Here is a 24,717-nt window from a genome sequence, read left to right as displayed (position 1 = left end):
TAGGATTGATTTTTTGTGTGTTTTGGCCAAGTGAAACTCAGAGAAATGTGACCAGAGATTATAGTTTATTGTTTTCTACCCAGATTTCACATAAAACATCTATTTTCTAGAAGCTTTTCAATCTGGGTCATTATGGTAGTGTTCTTGGGTTTGTCACCATCAGTAAAATTGAATATGAACAGTGATCTCCACCAGTTTTGTATTTCAGGCAGCTACTGGTTTAACCATTTCTGTGAATAGTTTTAGTTTGTGTGACAACTATTGCTTTATTTTATTCACAACCATATGGCATGTGTGATCCCCTTACACTTAACAATCTGTCCCAACTTGTATTTAGATTAGACACTCTGGTTACCATCCCCAAACCTGAAGAAGAGCTCTGTGAAGCTTAAAAATTTTGTCCCTTCCACCAACAGAAGTTGGTCTAATAAAGATATTACCTCAACTACTTTGTCTCTCTGATTTTGCTGCAGCCATAAAATATTTATTTAAAATACCAATGAAAATAGATAAAAAATTATTTTTAAATTTCTGCTGGTATTAGGGCTCACTTTGATCTAAAAAATGTACTGTTATTATCAATCTGCTACCCCAGGTTATTTATGCCACAGTGATTTACTGGAAATCACATCTGAAAATGCACCAGACTATAGCATTTTCCACGTTAGACTTTAGCATATTTCTAATGGCAATGCCCCTGGATCCCTATAGTATAGTTTGACCTTTAATTACATGAGAGCGCTTGAACTTTATAGTAATTTCACTACTGGTAAAACTGACAAATACTGCAACTCCTTCCAGTCTTGAAAAGCAAAGAGCACCCAGAAAAAGCCAGCATACTGTAAGTCACTATGAAAGGAATATGAATAAGTCGTTTGTGCCTATTTTTAATATTAATCCCTTTGTTTCTAACTCTTAAAAATTTAGGCATTTCATATCTTCCTGCACATTCCTTTAATAGTGCCAACAAAAAGCTACATTTCTTCTCCACTTTAACAATCCAGAACTAGAATGAAAAGGATACACCCACTGCTTTATTAAAGGCTGGATGTCTTTGCCAGAGACATTAGAGATGGATTTCAAAAATCCAGATGTGGAAACCAGCATCTGACTCCACATGTGAGACTGGAACTTTTGAGACGAGGCAGTGCTGGCCAGACTCAACAGTTTGTTGAAAACCTAAAATGAAAGAAAAATTCATTTTACATATTTTGAATACTGAATTATATGAATTTTTTACCTTGATTGTCTTCAGGCAACATTAACGCCAATCAGCTCCTTCTGTAACGTTTACCTTAAAAAAAAAATCAATCCCTTTCAAAACAAAGGGATTTCAGAAACTCATTAGCTTGTCGCTACCTGAAGTTGGGATTTGCAGATAGAGTGCAGAGACAATGGGGTAAAAACAATGCTGCTGGGAAGAGGTTAGGCCTAATTCAAAGGCAGCTGCAGTGCCAGCATTATCTTTATTGACAAATAAAATGTTTAGCCCTGGGACAAAAGGAAGTTACACACTATTTCTCCCTTTCCTATCTTTGCTCATCACTCATCATCAGGCATATTTTAACAGGCAGTTTTCTAATAAATTTACATGGAGTTGAATGCAGAAATGTATTTCAGTATCTATTATCTAGCTATAAGCATTTCTAAAGCACAAGACTATAAATGCTTTGAGAGCTTACAGTTGAGGTTAACTATCATCAACAGCAATCATTTCTTTTACACAAATATGATAATACATATGATTTCTTTACCTCCCTTTTACATCTAAGATGCATTCTCCAATAACTAACTTACCTAGTTATATGTGCATTTTTATAAAAAAAATTCTTTATGATTATATCTCATGTATAGGGCCCTACCAAATTCACAGTCCATTTTGGTCAATTTCATGGTCATAGGAATATTAAAAATCATAAATTTCATGATTTCAGCTATTTAATCTGAAATTTCATGATGTTGTCATTGTAGGGGGGTTACAAAGATACTGTAGGGGGTGTTACGGTACTGCTACCCTTACTTTTGTGCTGCTGCTGGTGGCGGCGCTGTCTTCAGAACTGGGCAGCTGGAGAGTGGCAGCTGCTACCCGGGAGCCCAGCTCTGAAGACAGATCCACCGCCAGCAGCAGCGCAAAAGTAAAGATGGTGTGGTATGATATTACCACCCTTACTTCTGTGCTACTGCCTGCAGAGCTGGGCCTTCAGTCAGCAGCCTCCACTCTCCGGCCACCCAGCTCTGAAGGCAACAGCACAGAAGTGAGGGTGGCATGGTATGGTATGGTATGGTATTACCACCCTTGCTTCTGCACTGCTGCTGGCGGGGCACTGCCTTCAGAGTTGGGTGCCAGGCCAACAGCCACCGCTCTCTGGCCGCCCAGCTCTGAAGGCTGCGCAGAAGTAAGGGTAGCAATACTGTGACCACTTTAAAATAAACTTGCAACCCCCCTGCAACTCCCTTTTGGGTCAGGACCCCCAATTTGAGAAACATTAGTCTCCCCCCATGAAATCTGTATAGCATAGAGTAAAAGCACAAAAAAGACCAGATTTCATAGTCTATGCCGCATTTTTCATGGCTGTGAATTTGGTAGGGCCCTACTCATGTACTACATTACTGTGTTATGACTCAAAGTCTACTAAAAACTCGATTATACCTTGCTATAAAAGAAGATTAACATCTAAGGCTATCGTAAAACAAGCTACTGAATTTATTTCTCGGGACAGTAAACTGCTGTATTTAAAGTGCATATCAGGGTTGACTTTTCTTTTACACTGACTACAAAGGACAAGTTACCAACTGGATACTGTATGAAGGAACATAGTATAGGTTGCTGTGATTCCAGTTTAAACAAGAGCCATTAGAGTTGCATGTTTTGTCCTATATTTTATCATTATACCAATTAAGAGAATTACATCTCTAGTGACAAGAGAGGAATACTGCTTTCAGAGTTCTGGTTCTCCCTTTATTAACAGTGTCACATTTTTTCTTACAAAATCATAAAATCGAAAGAGAATTGGAAATCTCACAAATATTTAACTTTTCAAAGAAGCTGCATTCTAATTATTATTATTTAGTTATGATAATGATAGGAATCCAACATAGGCCAGAACCCTGCTGGTTCTCTTTTTTGTGTAAAATTTTTTTGCTTACTATGTTTCAAGCAGTAACTCTACTGGAGGCAATGAAATTGTGAAGATGTCACTGAGGAGATAATTTGGGGTTCAGAACCTTTATTACTAGCTGTATCTGAGAAGGCAATAACCAACCTGCACATTATAATCCAGTTTACCTGTACTATGAGCACATTTTATCTCGAAGTTATTGATACACAAGCAAACACGAAACCCCAACATGATTTTTAAAAAGTCACTTTCAGAACATAATTGTACTTAAAGATAAAAAGTTGAATATACCTCATATAAGAATTTAAACACCTACTTGTAGCATGAACTCCATACTGATCCTGTTTTCTATCAATCTCATAACAAGATGGGCTTTACACTGGAACATAGTGTAATATTCCCAGGACAGTGTGTGAGGGTGTTTTATCGAAAAATGCAGATGTGATGCAGGGCTGAAAAATTAAATCAAAATAATTTAATGTATTTTCTGTTCTGAATATTACGGCAAAAAGCTCACAACAGTTACTGATAAACAAGATGATTGCAGTATACATTCATATTGTTTCTACTTATTTAAGATGACAATGCATCATGGGCTTATTCATGAAAAAGTCTACAATTTTTATAATGTAAAGATAGGTGTATGTATATTACATAGAGGAGAACAGAGAATAAATGAGAATAAACTACAGTTTGAACAGTAATATTACAAACATGAAGTTGTCTAGTAAGAATTTAAACAATAAAAACCAGTGTGGAAAGGGTATATGTCATCAGACTACTGAGAATTGCTCATATCTTTGTGGGGGGGTTCCCCCTTCATTTGAAAGTAATTTGATTGCAATTACTATATATTTAAACAAACATTTATTTGGAAAGCATACAACTGATTGTTCTACAAAGGAGAACAACTTAGTTGACCTTCTATGGATTTCACTTATTTTACTTCAGTTTCATTTGAAAGCCAATCTCTGCAGCAAGGCTGTTGTTAATAGATGGTAAAATAGCTAGAAAAAGAATTTTTGTTTAAAGCATAACATCTAAAGAATATTTCACTGGTCTTGAATTGCAGCAAACCATCCCTTATCCTATACACTGTTTCAGGTAGATTTTACCGTCAAAAATAGCTAAAATGAACGTGAACAAGCTACATATTGTATTAACAATGTAATTTAATTGGCCAACAGAAATTAGTATAAGAAGTCTCCTTCCATTTCTAAGTCCACTATTCTGCATTTATTTTTAGGTTGAAAAGTTGATGTTTGTTCAAACACAATTTAAAAAATGCTTTCATGGAAGAACTTTCAATATGTTTCAAGAGAATATAATTTTATCATACTTTAATAAAATGAAAAAAACATTGATTATAAAACTTTTTGTGCAGCACCAAACACAACAAGGTCCTGGTCCATGACTAGAGCTCCTCAGCACTTGGATAGTACAACTAAATTAAAAAAGAATAATGTAATCCTTTTAAGATATTTAAAAATAAATAAAAGTTTACTAATCAAAGCATAGCAAAACCTAAAAACACCTTCAGTATTTAGGCACACTGGCATCTCCTGTACAAGGTACATGATATGTCCCAAAGTAGTAGAGGTCAGTAATCATCATATTTTCAAATTCACTTGCTTTTAAGTTGCTCTGAGACAGGCCTAAAATTTCCAGTGTACGTTTTGGTTAGAACATTTTATTAATTAGTCACCCTCACTGACACTGCCCTTGAAGATGAAGAGGAATTTAAACAAAAATCTGGATTAAATCATACTTGTAAATTAAATATTTGGAAAATAAAATATCACACTGCATCACTATATGATCAGATAATGAAAGGCCTTATGATAACATCTACAAGAAATAGAGTTAAAAGTTCTCATAACTAATTCTGAATTTCACAGTGTCTGTTGGGTTTAAAATCATAATGCACATGATCTGCAGATTCCCCCTCTGAGGAGAATAGCTTGTATGGCATACAGACATATTTTAAATGGACTTCTTCTTGATAAGATTTAAAATAACTCTTAAAAATAAGTTGCCTGATCTATAGTTCAGTTCAAAAATAGAAAAGTTACTGTAATTGCCTTATTCGTGAGAAAAATAAGAACATTTGCCTGTTTTCCATTAGTAGAGAAGAAACTGGAGATGATAAATTTTATAAGTCTGAATTTATTTTTGTTTGGCTGATGAATTAACGTTCAGTGACTGGTTTTGTTGTGCTAGAGTTTTGCCCTTTAGTTATTTTTGTAGGTGTTTTATATTGAATTTTCCATAAACTGGTGACATGTCTGAAGACATTCGACCCAGATGAGATCATGCCAACTTCCTCAAAAGTGGTCTTATGTATCTGGATTTTTTATATTATTATTTTATTTTTTGGTCAGAGACCAACAATCTCTGTGATATGAAAAACACAGAATATTCTTAAATTGCTGCTTTAAACTTTCCCAAGTTAATGCTTCCTAGCGATGACCTATTCAAACTTGCATGGCTTCAAGGTAGGCCCTTGCACCTTTTTTTCCAGACTTGGGAAGCAGAGAAGGGGGAGCTGCAAGGCAGAGTGAGCAAAATTCGTAAAAATTCAAGGGCTAGGCTGAGAAGCCTCACCTTTTGGATCAACATCCATCCGAGGAAACATTCACCTTCCAGAATCTCCTACCTAGGCTGTTCACGTTGTGGAGAGAAAGTCAGGCCACTGCAACCTCTGACCAGTCTCTCCCTGCACCTGAAGGAGGCCCACTAACAAGAAGTGCTGGGCCAGCAGATCATCATCTGGCTCCTTGTCTGTTGTTTCAGCTCCTACTTTACAAGAGCCCAGAATACTGTGAGAAGTGAAGAATTCCCAAACTTCCTGTTATCCTAAGTAACTTATTTTTCTTTCCCTATTTTTTGCCTTGAACTTAACTGGAAGACACACTAGCCTTTTATTTTCTTTATTTTTAAGATGGGAAAGTGAACGTGTGGCTGTGTGTATGCATGTCTGTGAGGGCGTCCTGTAACAGGTGTATAAACCACATGCCAGTGATAAGGTGTTAAAGAGCTGCTGTAGGCCTGGCTGGACCTGCCCCTATCAGTTACGTCACGGGTGGAATAAAGGTTTAAAAGCAGGAATTCCTAGGCAATTGATGGGCAGCTCTGAGAGACAGCAGACAATAGCTCTACACCCTCAAGCAGATCTCCTGGAAAGCGTCAGGGAAACTGCCGTCAAGAAGGTCATTCACCGATGTCCAGTGCCTGCAAGGAGGTAGCAGGCTCCATCATATCAGCTGGGCAGGATAGATTTGGTAAGCCCCAAAGTTAGTTGTGAAATGTTCTGTGCTCCAAACCTCTGCCCTTCTCACAGGTAGTGAATCAGGAATTATACTAACAGAACTTCGGGAGTGGGGAGCCAGGAATCCCCATCTCCTTCAAATGTACACAGACTTTGTGGCTTAAATTAGTATTGGAGAGACTCCTATTTATCAGGCAGGGACACCCAATGGATTTAGCAGCACCCAGACAAAAGTAGGCACCCATCAGTGACACAAGAATTGTGACTCACCCATAAAGTTTACATGAAGAAGGTACCAGAAAGAAAAAGTGCTCATAGTTTAAACAGCCCTAAATATTGTCTCATAAAGACAGTTGTTATACTGTGTTTTGAACCTGAAAGTATTGAAAGACTTGATATTGTCATCTATAATTTCTGGTAAATAAAAGTTTGTTAAACTTCTGTTTATCAAGGTTGTTCTGCTAAAGTTAGTATTATAATCTCTGTCGAGGACAGAGGAGGAGAGGATAAAGGTTAGCCACCACATAAAAAACCGAAGCTTGAGAAGAAAGTTTTATAATTGGCTCCGAGGTTGTGGTTAGGACAGTAGATCGCCTAATACTAAAACAAGTTATTTAACAAACTTTAAATTATTGGTTTGATTGACTTTGGTAAAATCTTTAATTGGGATTTATAAATATGCAGACAACCACCTTCTTAGTCTCTTTTACAGAATGTATAGATATTGACTGGTTTTTGTACTAATTTGATGATTTAACTCCAATCCAATATTGACCTTAACTTGATTACTTATAACATTTTGTTTTTAGTTTAATATTAATAGCTTACCTTTGGTGATATGTTTCCTTGATTTTAGTTTTAAAATTTTAATAATGTGTACAATTGAGACCAAGTCACATTTATTTTTAATAAGTAACAGGGGTCTATATCCTTTGAGGATCTGGCATGGAAACCACCAGGTCAAACTTAAAGTCTGACCAACTCCCCTAATAAATGTACAGCGTCTGCATGTTTCTCTCTCTCTCTCTCTGTCACACACATGCACACAGTCAGCTCTTTTTGTAATTTCTTCTTATATCCAAGAAACTGTTAGACTATTTCAATCTACTTGCATTTTTGCAGCAGCTAAGCACTGTATAGCTAGCAACCCCACAGTCAAAGGCTGTCCAAGAAGGGCCAAAATCTGTGAATGTGAAAAAATATGAAGTGACCCATTTAATTCATATGCAGCTTCACTTTGAAACAGACATCCCTATTGCAGTGAACTGTATTGTTTCCTTTCTCCCATGGAGTGCTTCAAATTGTGGGGATTTAAAGAAAACCAGGGAATCTGTAGCTAGCAATACTTGTGTTTTGCTGCTTGTGAATTACATGTATTTGCAAAAGATAGGTTTTTCTGGAGACTGAAATGACTGAAAAATAACTATGGAAATTAATTGTATTTTGGCCACATTCCAAAGGGCTGTTGAGGAGAACATCAGTGCTAAAACCTAACTCTTCTTCATTAGATTGCTTGAGAGTGAAGTGAGTTATCTAGTCAGTCCCTCTACCTGTGAATAACAGGGTTGATTTTCTTTATGCAAAAGTTATCTCTGAGAACTGAGTGTCTAATTAGTTTTTCCCATCTCCCCAACATCCTAATGAGTTTCATAGAATGACAGAGCTGAACAACCAAAGACAAAGGCTCTTCATCATACTGAGTCTTCGGAGATTACACTAACCATGTACGATTTTGCTCTAAATGCAAACTGAAATACATTTGGAGCCTGTTGCGGTTCAGTGATGAGACAGAACACAGCTTTATGCAAGCAAACAGGCTGGTCAGCGGAGATGGGCTGTTCTGCCCCCCCTGCCTTCCACCTTCTCCTTATATTATATTTCTCCCCCTAAGCATTACACACTGCTACACAAAGGAATGTATGACGTTGATTCATATGCTTAGTTACCATCCTCTATCTACTACAATCCTGGTTCTCAGGCCTTGAGCCCAGGCTAAAGAAACCTCCCACAGTTGCTGTCCAAACAATCAAGTTCTCAGGGTTCATATCTAGCCCTTGTCCTTGGATAGAGCAATGTGTGCATTGCTCCTAGGAAACAGTCAGGGTGTGCCCCGCCTGCTTCCAGGTGGAATAGCTAGACATTAACCCTTCAGGAGCCAATGTTTTTAATTATTTAGTGTTTCATGATTATGGAGCCTGCTTCCTATCTACATTTAGATAGCCACATCTATTTTAGTTATTAAATTAAAATGGAACAGATTAGCAATACTGCTTTAATTTATATCGGAGGTGTAAAATGACCTGATACTCTTATGAAGGGCATTATATACCATCTATTATGATTTTCTGAGAGAAATGTCATTTTTATACAGATGGTGTCCACTTAATACCTAACCAGGGATCAGAAAGGCTTTAAACGGGACTGTAGTGATTCAAAGATGTCTGCCTCTCAACAATTATAGAAATAAAGGCCCGTCACAAATGCTATCAACTTTCTCCCAGACCCATCTAAGAGGCAAGAAGAAATGCAAAGCTGTCTGAACATAATTTTCATTATAAAAATATCCCCTCCACTAGAAATATTCATAATTTACGGAAGTTAGCAATTTAAAGACAATTTATGTACAAGGCAACATTAAAAACATACCTACAAAATAAGCAACAAATAAAAAAAAGTGACTAAATATGATTATGTGCACTCCTTTTTTGCAATGAGGAAAGCAGAGAAAGTGTGCAAATGGAAGCACACAGACGTGTCTGACAGCCTTCAGCACTGCAGGTATTGGGAACATGTACAATTTTAAGCATTTTAGGGTAAGGTATTCTCTGTTACACAATTCTAAATCCAGAGTAAATCCACTGAAACTAACGAAGTTACAACATAAAGCAAAATCCAATCCCTAGTTTGTTGGCTTTTAAAAAACTTGATCTATTTTTCTGTGTCTTTCCCCAACACCACTCATCTGAAGTCAGTTTCTCTGAAGTGAAGAATATGTTGCTGTTATACTTTTAGCTGCCAACAAAAAAACAAAACAAAACAAAAAAACCCAACACTAAGTCAAGTCCTAGTTCAGCACGCCCAATTCAGTTTAACAAGGTATCAACCAGACCAGGAGGCCTAAAATTAGACGCACCAGCTACGCCTTGTTTTCCAGAGGCGTGTGCAGTAAGACCATATTACTACTTTGCCTGATTTGCTATTTGTGAAAGAGCAGGGCACTGAATTAAAGCAAAATCCAACATGAGCAGGTAGGCAAAGTGGAATAATGGCTTGGAATACACATACAAGCTGATTCTGTGATTGTCAACAACCATATAGACTTGTGTGGTTAAGGATTCACCGAGGTGGGAAACTGATTGTTAGTTAGTTTCCAGCCCTCATTCTGAAAACCTCTCTTTCTTTGTTTTTTTTAAAATCAGTGTACAGGTATTAAATGGGTTTTCTGAGGCTATGAGTTCTGATTTTAAACCAAAATAAAATCTGGATGTGCATACATTCAAAAGCAGAAAAGCATTCCTGCAGATGGCTCAGCCCATCTACTTTTATCAATGGCTCTTAACAGCTGGTCTACTTAATTTTCACTTTTCTAATTAACAGGACAAAAGCTCAACATCAAAAGAGTGAATGGAACAAGAAGTGATATCAGAAACAAGAGAGCAAAGAAAAACAAATCCAACTACCAAATTCTCCATTAATACTGTTTAAAAATCTAAAAATGATTAAAAATCATTGTAAAAATAGCAGGAATTAAGTTTTTTACTCCCTTTTCCTCTCCTGTCCCTGTAATGAAAACTGGTTTTCACAGCAGAATTAAAAACATTCAATAAAAATAAGTGTCTACGTTTTAAAATTAGAGATTCATAAAACAATAGTGATAAACTACACCCACGATGTACTTTATGAGACCGTTAATACATGCCTTAGGCAGCTGAAGTCCTTCAGCCTTTGGTCTTGTGCCTCACAACACACCCAAAGTATATATTAATGGCCTCATAAAAACCACACCCTACGACTTATAGTTTAAACAAACATACTTGTCTTTCTCTTTTCCTCCTCCAAATATTGGATGCAGTAAAACTCCACCAGTCTTCAGTTCATATACCACTATTTGGTCTAGTTCCTAAAAAGTACGATATAAAAAAATGTATATATTGTTAAGCGGAAGAGGCTAATTAGTGGGCTTTCCACTGTTCTATAAAGTGATTATTTCTTAACCTCAGACCTGAACAATAAAAAGTGAAAATGTATTTGAAGTAATTTTACTAATTCAATTAAGAAAAAAATCATAATCAATATTTTAGCATTAGAGAGCTAGCAATATTTACAGGATTACAATGAAGAACAGATGTCCATCATCCACACAAACGGAAATAAAACAGTGGAACTGAGTAACAGAGCTAAAGTTTAATATTCAGTTGATAACATAACAGAGTAACTTTGCTATTCACTTTCCTACAGTATAAACTTCCTCTGATCCCCTGATGAGTAAAAGCAAGGGACTTCAACAGTATCTGGGAGTTAGAGGTGATTTCGTTTCCAAGGCAGATTGGTTTTGCGTTTCCACTAAGAATAATCTATCACCTGTGATTACTACTAGCACTAGGAACATAGGAATTGCCATACTGGACCAGTCCATCTAGTCTTGCATCCTGTCTCTGAAAGTGCATGGTACCAGCTACTTCAGAAAGAGATACAAGGAAACTACAATTAACATCTTCAGGGAAATTTTCTTTCTAGCCCCCATTAATTAGAGGTTGCCTTATTCCCTAAAGCATAAGGGTTCATAACCATTTCAAAATCTCTTGGTTGAACTAGTGTGCTTTACAACTTCAGAGCTCTTTGCAAACATGATTATTCAACATGAAACAGTAATGAGTATTGAGAAGGAGCTATGAAAGTGAGAGAGTTAAACCTGTGTAAATGAGTTACGTGAGAAGTGATTCCCTCTCTCCAAAAATTTAACTACTAAGGCCAGTCTCACCATGAGCTCTCTCTAGGCAGAACCCTGTGCAGAACTTACTGCATAACCAAAGCCTAATATTTCCACCTGTAAAGATGATAAGGCAGTTTTTAGGAAACATGGTCAGAATATTCAGTCTATAACAAATCCTAGTGTCCACCTTGATTCATCTTAGCACCCCAGATTCATATTGGCTGGCTTCGACATTTTTGTGATGCCCCAGGATGCATCGTTCAGTGAAGTCAAAGCTACCAATTGGATTCCTCTGGGATTATGGAGGCAGCCCACAAGACAGCAAGTCAATGGCATTTTTATTATTAAGTACACTTTAGAAGTTGGTGATATATTATTTTTGCTTTGGTTTAAAACACAAGTATTTTGCAAAACACAGGCTATAACACAAAACCAAATACATTTTATTAATTTAATTTTACAGCCTAAGAGCTACATTCACAAAAGGATTTAGGCATCTAAATGTTACTTTAGGCGCCTGAAACCCAGAACCAGGCCCCACTGGGATTCACAAAACCACCGCTCAGCTGCCGCTGAACCCTGTCAGTTCCCAAACTCACTCAGCACCTAAGTTTTTGTAGTAAAAGCTCCTTAAGTGCTTCTGTTTCTCCCTCTGTGCTCTGCAGCTGTACTCTCAGTGTCCAGATGCCCTAGTGTGATAAATGAACCATGGGAATATAGGCATTCCTCTGCTTTACTTGTCTGCAGAGTTTGATCCAGCAAGCAGGCTCAGAACTCTCCTCCCGGATCAGGGATCTTAATGAAAGAGTCATTGGGCGCGAAAAAGAGAGAAGGAAAATGATTCTATAGCCTGGTTAGAGCACTCGCTCAAGAGGTGGGAAACCCAGGATCCAATCCCCCTGCTCCAATGACATTTTTTATTTATCTATGTAAAGTGGAACAGCTTCAACAGGAGAAACTCCACATCAGAACATCCCCTAGCCCAGTGGTTAGGACGCTCACCTGAGAGGTGGCAGATCCCTGTTCAAAGCCTTTCTCCCAATCAGGCAGAGCGGAAACTTGAACCTGGGGTCTCCCACATCCCAGGTAGTACCCTAGCCACTGGGCTACAAGTTATAAGGAAGGTCCTCCTCCATCCACCCCCTCCCTCTGCTGCTTCTTGCAAAAATCGTGTAGACACCTGATGCCAAGATGCCTCCCTCCAGTCTGGATTTAGGTGCCAAACTCCCTAAAATGGGGTGAATCTTAGGACACCCCCTCTCCTTGGCATCTTCCATTGGCTAGCTTAGGCAGGGAGCTCCATAGTGTGTGACTTTTGTGACTTCTCATTCTTAGGTGCCTATCCCTCTCCATTCATTATACAGGAAGCCTGAATGCCTAATTCAGGCTTTGTGGATCCCAGTGATTTTCTAGGCACCTACAAGTTAAGCATGGCAACACTCGGCACTGCCACACCTAAGTTCCTTTATGAATCTAGCCCTAAAAGAATAACAGGCAAATATTTTGCAAAATGATGCTATATGAAAAGTTACCAGAGCCCCTATTGGGTCACCTCCATAGTTCAAGGAGAGATCCAATGGTAGTTCTGACACCAGAAAATGATGTAGCAGATTCAAGTAATATACCTGTATCTGAGTTCCAGTATCAATATCTGAGGTTTAAAAATCACATTCTTCTTTTCTCCCTTGTTACTGGGAAAGGAAACGGACTATAAAGGGGAAGCAATGACAATGGCTGTGCAAAAAGTAAACAGATTAAGAGAAATATTTTGTTTCGAGATTTCTTCCATCAAGTATTTCACTTGTAACAACAGGAGATAAAAGAAAAGGAGTACTTGTGGCACCTTAGAGACTAACAAATTTATTTGAGCATAAGCTTTCGTGAACTACAGCTCACTTCATCGGATGCATTCAGTGGAAAATACAGTGGGGAGATTCATATACATAGAGAACATGAAACAATGGGTATTACCATACACACTGTAACGAGAGTGATCACTTAAGATGAGCTATTACCAGCAGGAGATGCTGTCATCGTCATGAATAGGTAAGAATATGAACAAGAGGCTGCTAGGCAGCTTTCCAACACCACTTTCTACAAGCCATTACCCTCTGATGCCACCGAGGGTTACCAAAAGAAACTACACCCTTTGCTCAAGAAACTCCCTGAAAAAGCACAAGAACAAATCCATACAGACACATCCCTAGAACCCCGATCAGGGGTATTCTATCTGCTACCCAAGATCCATAAACCTGGAAATCTTGGACACCCCATCATCTCAGGCATTGGCACCCTGACAGCAGGATTGTCTGGCTATGTAGACTCACTCCTCAGGAACTACGCTACCAGCACTCCCAGCTATCTTCGAGACACCACTGACTTCCTCAGGAAACTACAATCCATCAGTGCTCTTCCTGAAAACATCATCCTAGCCACTATGGATGTAGAAGCCCTCTACACCAACATTCCACAAAAGATGAACTACAAGCCATCAGGAACAGTATCCCCGATAACGTTACGGCAAACCTGGTGGCTGAACTTTGTGACTTTGTCCTCACCCATAACTATTTCACATTTGGGGACAATGTATACCTTCAAATCAGCGGCACTGTTATGGGTACCTGCATGGCCCCACAGTGTGCCAACGTTTTTATGGCTGATTTAGAACGACGCTTCCTCAGCTCTCGTCCCCTAATGCCCCTACTCTACTTGCATTACATTGATGACATCTTTATCATCTGGACCCATGGAAAAGAAGCCCTTGAGGAATTCCACCATGATTTCAACAATTTCCATCCCACCATCAACCTCAGCCTGGACCAGTCCACACAAGAGATCCACTTCCTGGACACTACAGTGCTAATAAGCGATGGTCACATAAACACCACCCTATACCGGAAACCTACTGACCGCTATTCCTACCTACATGCCTTCAGCTTTCACCCAGACCACACCACACGATCCACTGTCTACAGCCAAGCTCTACGATACAACTGCATTTGCTCCAACCCCTCAGACAGAGACACACCTACAAGATCTCTATCGAGCATTCTTACAACTACAATACCCACCTGCAGAAGTGAAGAAACAGACTTACAGAGCCAGGAGAGTACCCAGAAGTCACCTACTACAGGACAGGCCCAACAAAGAAAATAACAGAACGCTACTAGCCATCACCTTCAGCCCCCAATTAAAACCTCTCCAACACATCATCAAGGATCTACAACCTATCCTGAAGGATGACCCATCACTCTCACAGATCTTGGGAGACAGGCCAGTCCTTGCTTACAGACAGACCCCTAACCTGAAACAAATACTCACCAGCAACCACAAACCACACAACAGAACCACTAACCCAGGAACCGATCCTTGCAACAAAGCCCGCTGCCAATTGTGTCCACATATCTATTCAGGGACACCATCACAGGACCTAATCACATCAGCCGCACTATCAGAGGCTCATTCACCTGCGCATCTACCAATGTGATATATGCCATCATGCGCCAGCAATGCCCCTCTGCCATGTATATTGGTCAAACTGGACAGTCTCTACGCAAAAGAATAAATGGACACAAATCAGATGTCAAGAATTAGAACATTCAAAAACCAGTCGGAGAACACTTCAATCTCTCTGGTCACTCGATTACAGACCTAAAAGTTGCAATTCTTCAACAAAAAAACTTCAAAAACAGACTCCAATGAGACACTGCTGAATTGGAATTAATTTGCAAACTGGATACAATTAACTTAGGCTTGAATAGAGACTGGGAGTGGATGGGTCATTACACAAAGTAAAACTATTTCCCCATGTTTATTCCCCCTCCCCCACCCACCACTGTTCCTCAGACGTTCTTGTCAACTGCTGAAAATGGCCCACCTTGATTATCACTACAAAAGATCCCCCCACCAGCTCCGCTCTCCTGCTGGTAATAGCTCACCTTAAGTGATCACTCTGGTTACAGTGTGTACGGTAACACCCACTGTTTCATGTTCTCTATGTATATAGATCTCCCCACTGTATCTTCCACTGAATGTATCCGATGAAGTGAGCTGTAGCTCACGAAAGCTTATGCTTAAATAAATTGGTTAGTCTCTAAGATGCCACAAGTACTCCTTTTCTTTTTGCGAATACAGACTAACACGGCTGCTACTCTGAAACAGGAGATAAAAGTGTTCTGTCAGAAGTATGATTAAGTTGACAGTGTCCCTTTAAATTGTAATACAAAACTGTATTATTTGGTTTCTACCTTACCTTATCTTTATATTAAAATGTATGCATGCTTTACAAGAACAAACCTCTTTTGTCTCATTACCTTCTTAATCCAGTGGCGATATTCATTGACACCAAAGGTTTTTTTCATCCAAAGGCCATAAATATAGCCAGAGATTCCCTTCAGCACCCACTCATCTGACCTGCAATAAGAAAAAACTATGAGACATCTATAATGTCTCCTTGACTTGCAGGGTATTTTGAACTAGCCAAGGGCAGCTCATGCTTCATGTTTCACTGATGCACACATTTCAGCCGGTTATATAACTTCTCAAGTCTAAATCAATAGGAGCCTGATGAGCTGTGAACCGATTTATGTGATATTTGCACCTGGATGGGATTCATGAAACCAAAGAGCCAGTTAAAACTGTGAATTTCTTTTACAACAGAAGCCCAGATTAAAATACAAAAATTGATTTTAGCTGAAACAGTAACAATAAAAAAGATTAGAATACTTACTTTAGTAAGTATTAAAACCCATGTCTGTCTACATAATCTTAATTGTTTGAAAGCTACTTTAATGCGATAGACAAGAGTTAGACAGTATAGTGCATAGAAAAGACGGACACAAAATAATCACAACTGTATGTATGTACAAAAGTATGCTTAAGGCTATACAAATATGAAAGAAGCAGTTCCTACTCAGTAGAGTCTCTCATCAATATTGAAGTCAAAATATATTAATTGATTCACAGATTCCAAAGCCAGAAGGGACCATCATGATCATCTAGTCTGGTCTCCCGTATAAAACAGACCACACAGTACTTTCTCAAAATAGTTCCTAGAGAATATCTTTAGTTTTGCCACCCCAACCATCTCATGCTTGGGTAGATGCCCGTGAGAAGTGCGTTCTGAGGAGGGATATGAATATGCAGAAGGAAGCCACTTGGTGAACAACAGCATCAAGTTCCAAGCACAAGAGTGGCATAGATGGCTGCAAAGACGTGAGTGGGAGAAAGAGCACCAAAGGGGCCCTTGTAAAGGGCACTAAGGTCTTGTCTATACCAGTAATTTGCCCCAATTACAGCTATTAGTGACCAATCGAGTCTTCAGCACAGCTAAGATACATCAGGGCAAATAGTTCAGAGTAGCTTTGCCTAGTCTACGCTAGGAGTTTGCACTGGTGCCACAAAACCCGTGGTAGGCCACTGATGGCTGAAATCTATAGTATAGGCAAGACTTTACATGAATGCTAACAGGCTGATGTACAGGTGGGTAAGAATAGAAAGAAACTGCAAGAGATTTTTGATGGGTAGAGTTGTACAGTTATGCAGGTGAGGCGCTCCCCATCCTCGTAAACTTGCTCAGCCAATCCCATTCTCTTTGCTCCCAGACTTCTCCCTCCCGCTGCCAGCTCCCAGGCCCAGTATCCACCCTCACCAGACTTCTTGTCGTAATCCACTAGTTCTCCCACTGTACAAGTACCCTTTTATTCCTTCTGAAATCCAGTCAGGCTGCTTCTTTCTCCACACTGCCTGCGTGGCAGCAGATGGCAATACTGAGAGCATAGAAGAGAGTCTCTGTGCCATCAGTTCTAGTGCCACGTACCACAGCAGCCTTCAGTAGCTGGGAGAAAATCGCAGGGAAAGTCATGATCAGCCCCTGTGGCGCTAATCATAGACTTTAAGGTCAGAAGGGACCATTATGATCGTCTAGTCTGACCTCTTGCACAACACAGGCCACAGACTAATGTAGGTGGAATCTTCAGAAAATTTACCTGCCAAACTCTAAGAATATGTGCATATTTTTCAAAGGCTTATAACTTGGCCAAATTTGGCCAAATATTCACAGGAACAGCAAAAGGCACATCCTTCAAACAAAGGCAATCCCTCTGCCAAATTTCAAGTCTTTGTTCCAAAGCACATTGGCACTAGAGCTTCTCAACAAAACAGTTGTAAGAATTTTTTTAACATATGAAAAAACAGTATTTTTCTCTTATCTTGTTTTCATAAATAACTACGCAATTTTTCTTAAAACTTTCATATTCAACCTGAGGCAGAGAGCCGACATGGAAAATTTCATATCAAATAGTTAAGGTTTGGCAAAATGATAAGCAACTTTATAAAAAAAAAATCTTAATGGAAAGCACTGGGTAACTTTAAATAAAGGCAGCACTAACAGCTCTACCTACGACGTGAGATTAATCTTCTTTGTGCGTATCTAAATGCCCAGAACCACGGTCTAACACATCATTGTGAGATATACTTTTTCTGAACAGATTAACCTATTCCAGAACCAGAATTCACAGCCCTGATCAGCTTGTATGGGTCCAACAGCTACAGGTCTCAAAAGGCTAGTTAGGACCCTTCATTCATCATTTTTTCATAGAACCCTTACAATTTTTTTTATTTACTATTACCATCAACCTCTAATGTCAGATTCTGATCTCCTAAGATTAAGTTCTTTTACTCACTTTGCCCGACCTTATTTGATAATCACTACATACATTAGGTTATATAATTTCAGTAATTAGTAGCTGGTGGGAACAATGTTTTTTCTTTATTTTCTCTTTCAGCAGGAAACCAAACAATTTCTCTTGAATTCTTATTCACTGATGATCCTAATGATCTGTAATAATTCTTCTAAGGATACTGCTTCGCCTACTGTTAGGGTAAAATGCAACATGCAAATTATACTTCCAAAATATCCTATTACTGTTTTGTATATAGTACTATTTTATGATACTCACCAGGACATTCTGGATATAAAACAGCCAAAAAATTGCTGAGCCAGAGCCTGAGCTAAGTATCTCCTTGTCAGTGGAGTCTCATCTATAATCATTGCACTGTGTAAAAGATTTGTGCTAGACCAAAACAAAAAAAGAACATAAGCACAATCTACAAAAGAAGGAAACACAATCAAAACAAAATACAAGATGTGATACTATAATTTGGGAATCTTTCACTGTTTTGCCATGCAAATAACTTAATTTCTACTTTTCTTCCAAATAACCTAAAGACAGCCCCTTTAAATAACCTAAAGATCTCCGTTTTCACATACATATAATGCTTCTGTCCCAAATACAGAACTAATGCTACAGAACTTTGCTTTTTGTGTTTTACATTGTGAAACTCTATGGATACATGGCACCTTTTTCCAGCTGAAGAAATACAACGAATTGTCAAACTTCTGTAAGACAGCTGCACTTTATTTAACACAAACTTAAATGTTTTATGTGACTGCAATTCTGATTACAGAAAGCAAAATGCAGCCTTGCAAGTGCTTGGTTTTGTTTTGCTATTTTAAATATAAATGTCTTTGTAAAAAATATAAAAAACTTATATTAAAAGACAGCAGTATGGACAAAGGCCAATATTTTCAAACTTGGGTATCTTAAGTCACGCTATGAAGTCAATATGAGTTGTGAACATTTCACACCTTTTAAAATCAAGCCCTTATTTAAGTTTAACTTTAGGCACCCAACTTAGAAATTTTTGGCCCTAATCTTCTCATCACCTGAAAAGGGATGGGTTCTCTCTCAGCACAAAGTTTTAGACATATAAGCATCATAAATACTAACCTAAAAATACTCATGGAAGCATAAGCAGCTACTTCAACATATGCTTCATCTACAAAAACAGTCTTGAAACAGGAGTAAGGATAGCGACAGGTAAGAATCTCCTCATAGAATTCAAAGACCTCATGAAGGTATGACGTGGTGTGTTTGAGCAATGGGAGAAGCTGTGGTAAACAAAAATGAGTCACCTGAAAAACAAAACAAAATTAATTTAATGGGAAACGTAGCAATATTTAAATATATAAATATCAAATTTTAACATTACATAACATTTAAAACAAAGAAAAAAATCAAAAGAAAAACAGTGTTGTCCCTATGTAAGATGCCACTGGAATGTAACAGAAACCAGCACTTTTACAGCTGTGGTAACAGGTATCATGGAAGAAAAGGGCATTGTGATGCCAATCTTAATTGTGAGAGCTGCCACAGAAAAATAATTTATTTGAAAGGTATTGTATAATGAGTCAAGGTACACAGGTATGCAGTACTAAACTTTTTAAGTTAGCCCATTCACCAGTGTGCACTATAGGTCAACACACAGACACTATTTTGGACCAGGAGATTAGGAAGCATTCCAATGGTTGTCTACCTACTGATGTCTACTGCTCAAAGGCATAACTTTTTTTTAAAATCCAGCAGGTACCTTGTTGAACACTATCTTCCTTCACGCAATAATGCATTATTTTATATTGGACAGCAGCAAGTGAATCAAATGTTGCTCTTATAAAAACAACGAGGAGTACTAGTGGCACCTTAGAGACTAAAAATTTATCTGGGCATAAGCTTTTGTGGGCTAAAACCCACTGCATCTGATGAAGTGGGTTTTAGCCCACGAAAGCTTATGCCCAAATAAATTTGTTAATCTCTAAGGTACCACAAGGACTCCTTGTTGTTTTTGTTTTTGCTGATACAGACTAACACAGCTACCACTTCAAAATGCTGCTATTGTTATTTAGTTTCAACCACATCATATCCTCATCCTAGTAAGTACCTTTTTGTTATTGTTATTTCCCCAAAGGTTACTGTGCAATTGGTAACAATGGACTGGAATTCTGACAGGTGTAACACCATTGATTTCTGTGGAGTTACATCAGCCATGAGAGTCTTTGGATCAATGTCTTTAGTAGCCTCCAAACCATTAAAACACTGCAGAAATGTCGTTTCTGTTTCTTTATCACTGGATTTTTCAGATCACTTCCACTAATTTTTATAATAGATATTATATTTCCCACATAATTTTTGAAATATTTAATTTATTCCTGTGAAAGATATCAGACTGTCAGCACTGGAGACTAAAGTCTTCAGTTGTTCAGTAGATCAAATACAGCATACACATTAGTAGTGTAGGTTTGCCAACAAAACCCCCAATACCCTTGAACTCCAACCAAGAGGGACATAGATGGGCCACTTCCTGAGTTGAAAAGGTAGTTTAATTTGCCTGCCTAGTTCATCTTCAGTCTCTCTGAGAATATAGACAAGAGTATAAATCATAATGGCTCATTTTGTGGACATGGACAATACAACAGGCCACCATGAAAGAGACTCTTGCTACCAATTTATTCATATAAGCCATTGAACTATGTGGTAACAACTTGTAGTCACTATGAGCACTGGCTTGTATTTAAAACTATTTGAAAATGTATCCTTTTACCAATTCCAACTAATCTAGTTTCCTGACTTCTACCTAGAGTTTTATTTCAGAGATACCTTTATAAATCCTGTTAGGGTTTTGTAACACTAGATCAGTATCATCCCATAATTGTACTAGCAGAGACTGGTACGTTAACCATATATCTTTCTTGGATGATACTTGCTGGATCTAGCTGTAGGCACTAAAATGAAATAAAGTTACCAGTTCTCTAAAAAGGAGAGTCCTCTGAAGATTATTACCTCATGCATGTATGGATCAACAAGGATTTCAAAGGGTCCTATGGCCAAAGAGATGTTAGAAGCCGCAGTTGGAATAGTCAGCATGTAATGAAAGGTCTTCTTTCTCATATCATGGGTATATATTGTTTCCACCAAATCTCCATTTGAAACAGCCACCATTGCAGCATCTACTGTATATTCTAGTTTCCATGTGCACAGTTCAGAGTATGAATCAACACAAGGAAACCAAAATCTAGAAAAAAGATTAGGATGTTAAAAAAGAGAAGAATAAGAAAACACTACATACTTTTCTTTTTTATGACAAGTTTTTCCTCCCCAATTCCAGGCTATATATATTCCTAAATACTTTGGTACTTGGCATGCAGGCAACCCCACTCTACAGCTCTCACACTTCACACAAGTCTGCCAGCAGTGGAAGCTTCTTTGCTACTGTTTCCCATTAAATTATGCCATGCAGACTTTAGAAATCTCCAGTGGTTCATTTTGTGCCAGACTCTGTTGAATTCACTCCAAACAGAAGTTTGAGATTAAGCAACTGACATTTTCCACATGAAACTAAATTAGAAAACTGTGGAATTATTACTACGAGTATTTCCAATATGCTGAGATTCTATAAAATACTCAAGATCTGTTTTGCAATATAACATTTGAGGATTAAGATTCTTACCTTGTAGAATTTTGATATCCACAAGAAAAGACATGGGCCCCTCTCTCTGCCATGCTACCTTCTACATTGGGCACCACAAAATGAAGGCCTCCCTTTGGCTGGTCCAGAGAAAAATTTATATGCACCTTTAGGACTTTTAACTCTACAGCAGTAAGAAAGCAACCATGTGTTTAGTGTGTGTATGAAAGCAATTCATACAAAATTTATTTTACAGAAAACATGCACTTAAGGCTCAAATCTTGCAAGGTACTGTGTTCCCTCAATTCTCATTAACTTCAGGGGAAGTGGAGAACATTCAACAACTCACACAGTTGGGCCATTTAAAGCTTAAATATTGCAATGTACCATCAAGCTACCAAACTATTTTCTATATTAAAATTTTATATTGATGAAAACCTTCACTTGTGGTTCCATTTCACCTTCCAACACCCCAATACTAAAACATCTTTACACTTGCACTGTAACTGCTGATCTGTTTTCCCAGCAAATGTTTTCCACAAAAATTACATGTAATATCCACATTTTATCCCCTTTCTGATTTACACATTTCTTAAAGTATCCTACTACAGTTAGAACTTTGTAGGCAACTGCTAAGTGTCTTTGCTTTTGTTTAGTTTCCCAGAATCTTGTGTGTGAACTTATAGCTATCCTTCTGTACATTAAGACTGACTGCTCAGAAATAAAGTTCAACTGATTTGTCCACTAGATTCCACCACAGTCTTAATATAGCTGCAACAATTAAGCTTCAAAGTGACACCATCAACTTACAAATACTATCTGTTTAAACATTTTTTCCAAAATTCTGACAAGTACCACCTAAAACAGTACAACTGAAATGGAGGAATTAAAATATTTCTCTTTCTAATTTGTGCATTTGAAAGCACTGCATGCACAGACAGTTTCACTGAACCACTACTGTCAGTTTTCCATGTTAGTATGGGCCTTTCACACGTCAACAGGGAAATGTGGTGGTAAAATCACAAAAATTGATAGGACAATTTATTGGAAGTGCAAAACCTTAAACTACCTTACATATTTAACAGAACCGATTTCAAATTAACAATTGTCTCTTGAAATACTTGACATTTATATGGCATCTTTTATGCATAGATTTAAAAATGCTTTATAAATATTATACCTAAAAAAATCAACTGTGGGGCAGGCAAACAATATAACTATCTTAAAGGAGGATGAACTAAGGAATTAAATGACCTGCCCGTAATTAAATGATCAAATTAGTGGCTGACATGGAGCATTTGAAAATGTGGTGCCTGAGAGCACTAACCACCCACTCCCTGGTTAAAATACCCAAACGGAGTAGACTGTCTGCAAGCAAAACCCTATATATCTGATTGACTGCCTGAGTTTGGCACATTTTTACTACCTTATTCACCTTTCCTTTGGAATATTCTTAGATAACTAGGATTAAATGTGACCCATATTAGAAAACAAAACTATGTTTAGACAGTTAAGGCTGCGCCAGGAAACATCCCATCCACCAAGAATCTTAAAAATACAGATATACGAACGTAAAGAGGAAGACGTGCATTTCACGGCACCTCCACACTGCCTAGAACAGCATTTCTCAAACTGGGGTCCGCAAGGGTACTCCAGGGAGTTTGTGGGCCCCACTGATTAACTCAACTCCTCCTCTTCCCTCCCAGCATCTCCCACACGATGGGGAACAGTGGTTCCACAGCATCCAGGAGGAGGTGCTGGGAGGGAAGAGGAGGAGCAGGGATGGGGCTTGCTCGGGAGAGGGAATGAAAAGAGGTGGGGAAGAGGAGGAGCAGGGGTGGAGTGGGGATGGGGTCTTGGGGGAATGACTGGAGTGGGTGCAGTGCCTGGGGCTGAGCGGGTGGCTGGGGAGGAGGGGGGGTCCATGAAAAATTTTAAATCAAAATGGGGGTCCTAGGGTTGCTAAAGTTTGAGAACCACTGGCCTAGAATGTTGTCAATAGTGCACTCCGACACTCCATAAGGTTTCATTTCCATTTCCAACAGATACCAAAAAGGATTATGTAACCAAACTTGATCAAACGTCCACTGTGAGCAGCATCTTAGTTGGAGTACATTATTGACAGTGTTGTAGGCAATATGAGGATGAAAAGGAACACACACATCTTTACATGTTCAGTAGTTATTCCCTGACTGTTTCCTGGAGTGGGGCGTGTAGCTTTAATCAACAAATAATAATGCTAATAAACTGCATAGTAATTTAAACAGCAGTTACGGGGAAATAATTCATTACTCTAGGCGTGTGTGTTCTTAAATACAGGTTTCTGTCATTTCCCGAATCCTTTATTTAGAAAGGAAATCCATTCAGCATTCCACTGGTAAGATAAATACTGTTCAGCAATAGTTTTCTGGCTAAAGAATGAGCACAGTAAATATTTCAAAACAGTTTCTTATCAACTGGGTGACATGGTCGCCTAAAACCTGCACAAAATATTAGCAAACTATCCCACATAACAGAAAAGAAGGCGAGGAAGAAAAAAAAAACTGTGAAATGGTGTTTCCCTTAATGACAATGTGAATGTCTAAGCTTTGTAATAGATACAATAGTACTAGGCATCTGATCAAGGTATATAAATATTAATTCTATTAAGGCTAGTTGAAGGTATTTTTAGGACAGACTGAGTTATCTAAACCTGCAAAATGAGATGTTTGGGATGGATCTAGTATTATTTTCGTTTTTGTGGGTATAGTTGAAATGTATCATACATATAGTTGCTGTCAAATGGTCAAAAACAGTGGGTTGAAATGAAAAGTTGCTACTGGTATCATGTATAACATACTTCTCCCCAATATACTATTCGTAAATACAATAAGTATCAACTACTAAAAGAAACCATCATGGCAGAAGCTTAATCTAGGAAAGATTGATGTAAATACATCCCAGAAAATATAAATGAACTGTTATACTGATACTCTTTTGATTCTTTGTGAAAACAGTTAATTGTTCCAGCACAGTTATTCCAGTCTACATATGAATCTACATTTCTCCTTCACAATATGTACCAGACCACCCACACACAAAAATAAAATAAAATC

General features: G+C 38.2%; 1 protein-coding gene across 8 annotated transcripts in view; it reads right to left on the bottom strand.

Annotated features, from left to right (window-relative positions):
• TAF2 (TATA-box binding protein associated factor 2) overlaps positions 1-24,717 on the bottom strand; it is a 107,724-nt gene that overhangs the window by 61,039 nt on the left and 21,968 nt on the right. For 7 of the 8 annotated variants that reach the window (XR_012157106.1, XM_073330253.1, XM_073330254.1 and 4 more), the window contains 8 exons: positions 21,665-21,806; positions 20,998-21,229; positions 19,111-19,295; positions 18,280-18,393; positions 15,634-15,733; positions 10,422-10,507; positions 3,436-3,571; positions 1,025-1,179 (listed from right to left, as the gene is read on the bottom strand). Coding sequence is in view for 7 of the 8 variants with exons in the window: in XM_073330253.1 (XP_073186354.1) it covers positions 1,025-1,179; positions 3,436-3,571; positions 10,422-10,507; positions 15,634-15,733; positions 18,280-18,393; positions 19,111-19,295; positions 20,998-21,229; positions 21,665-21,806 (1,150 nt within the window). In the remaining variant the exon portion in view is untranslated. The remainder of the gene's footprint in view (positions 1-1,024; positions 1,180-3,435; positions 3,572-10,421; positions 10,508-15,633; positions 15,734-18,279; positions 18,394-19,110; positions 19,296-20,997; positions 21,230-21,664; positions 21,807-24,717) is intronic. The other variant, XM_073330252.1, reaches the window with a different exon arrangement.

This window comes from Lepidochelys kempii, chromosome 2, assembly GCF_965140265.1.
Source record: "Lepidochelys kempii isolate rLepKem1 chromosome 2, rLepKem1.hap2, whole genome shotgun sequence".
In the NCBI taxonomy this organism is placed as follows: Eukaryota; Metazoa; Chordata; order Testudines; family Cheloniidae; genus Lepidochelys; species Lepidochelys kempii.
This window is presented reverse-complemented; position numbering and strand designations above follow the sequence as displayed.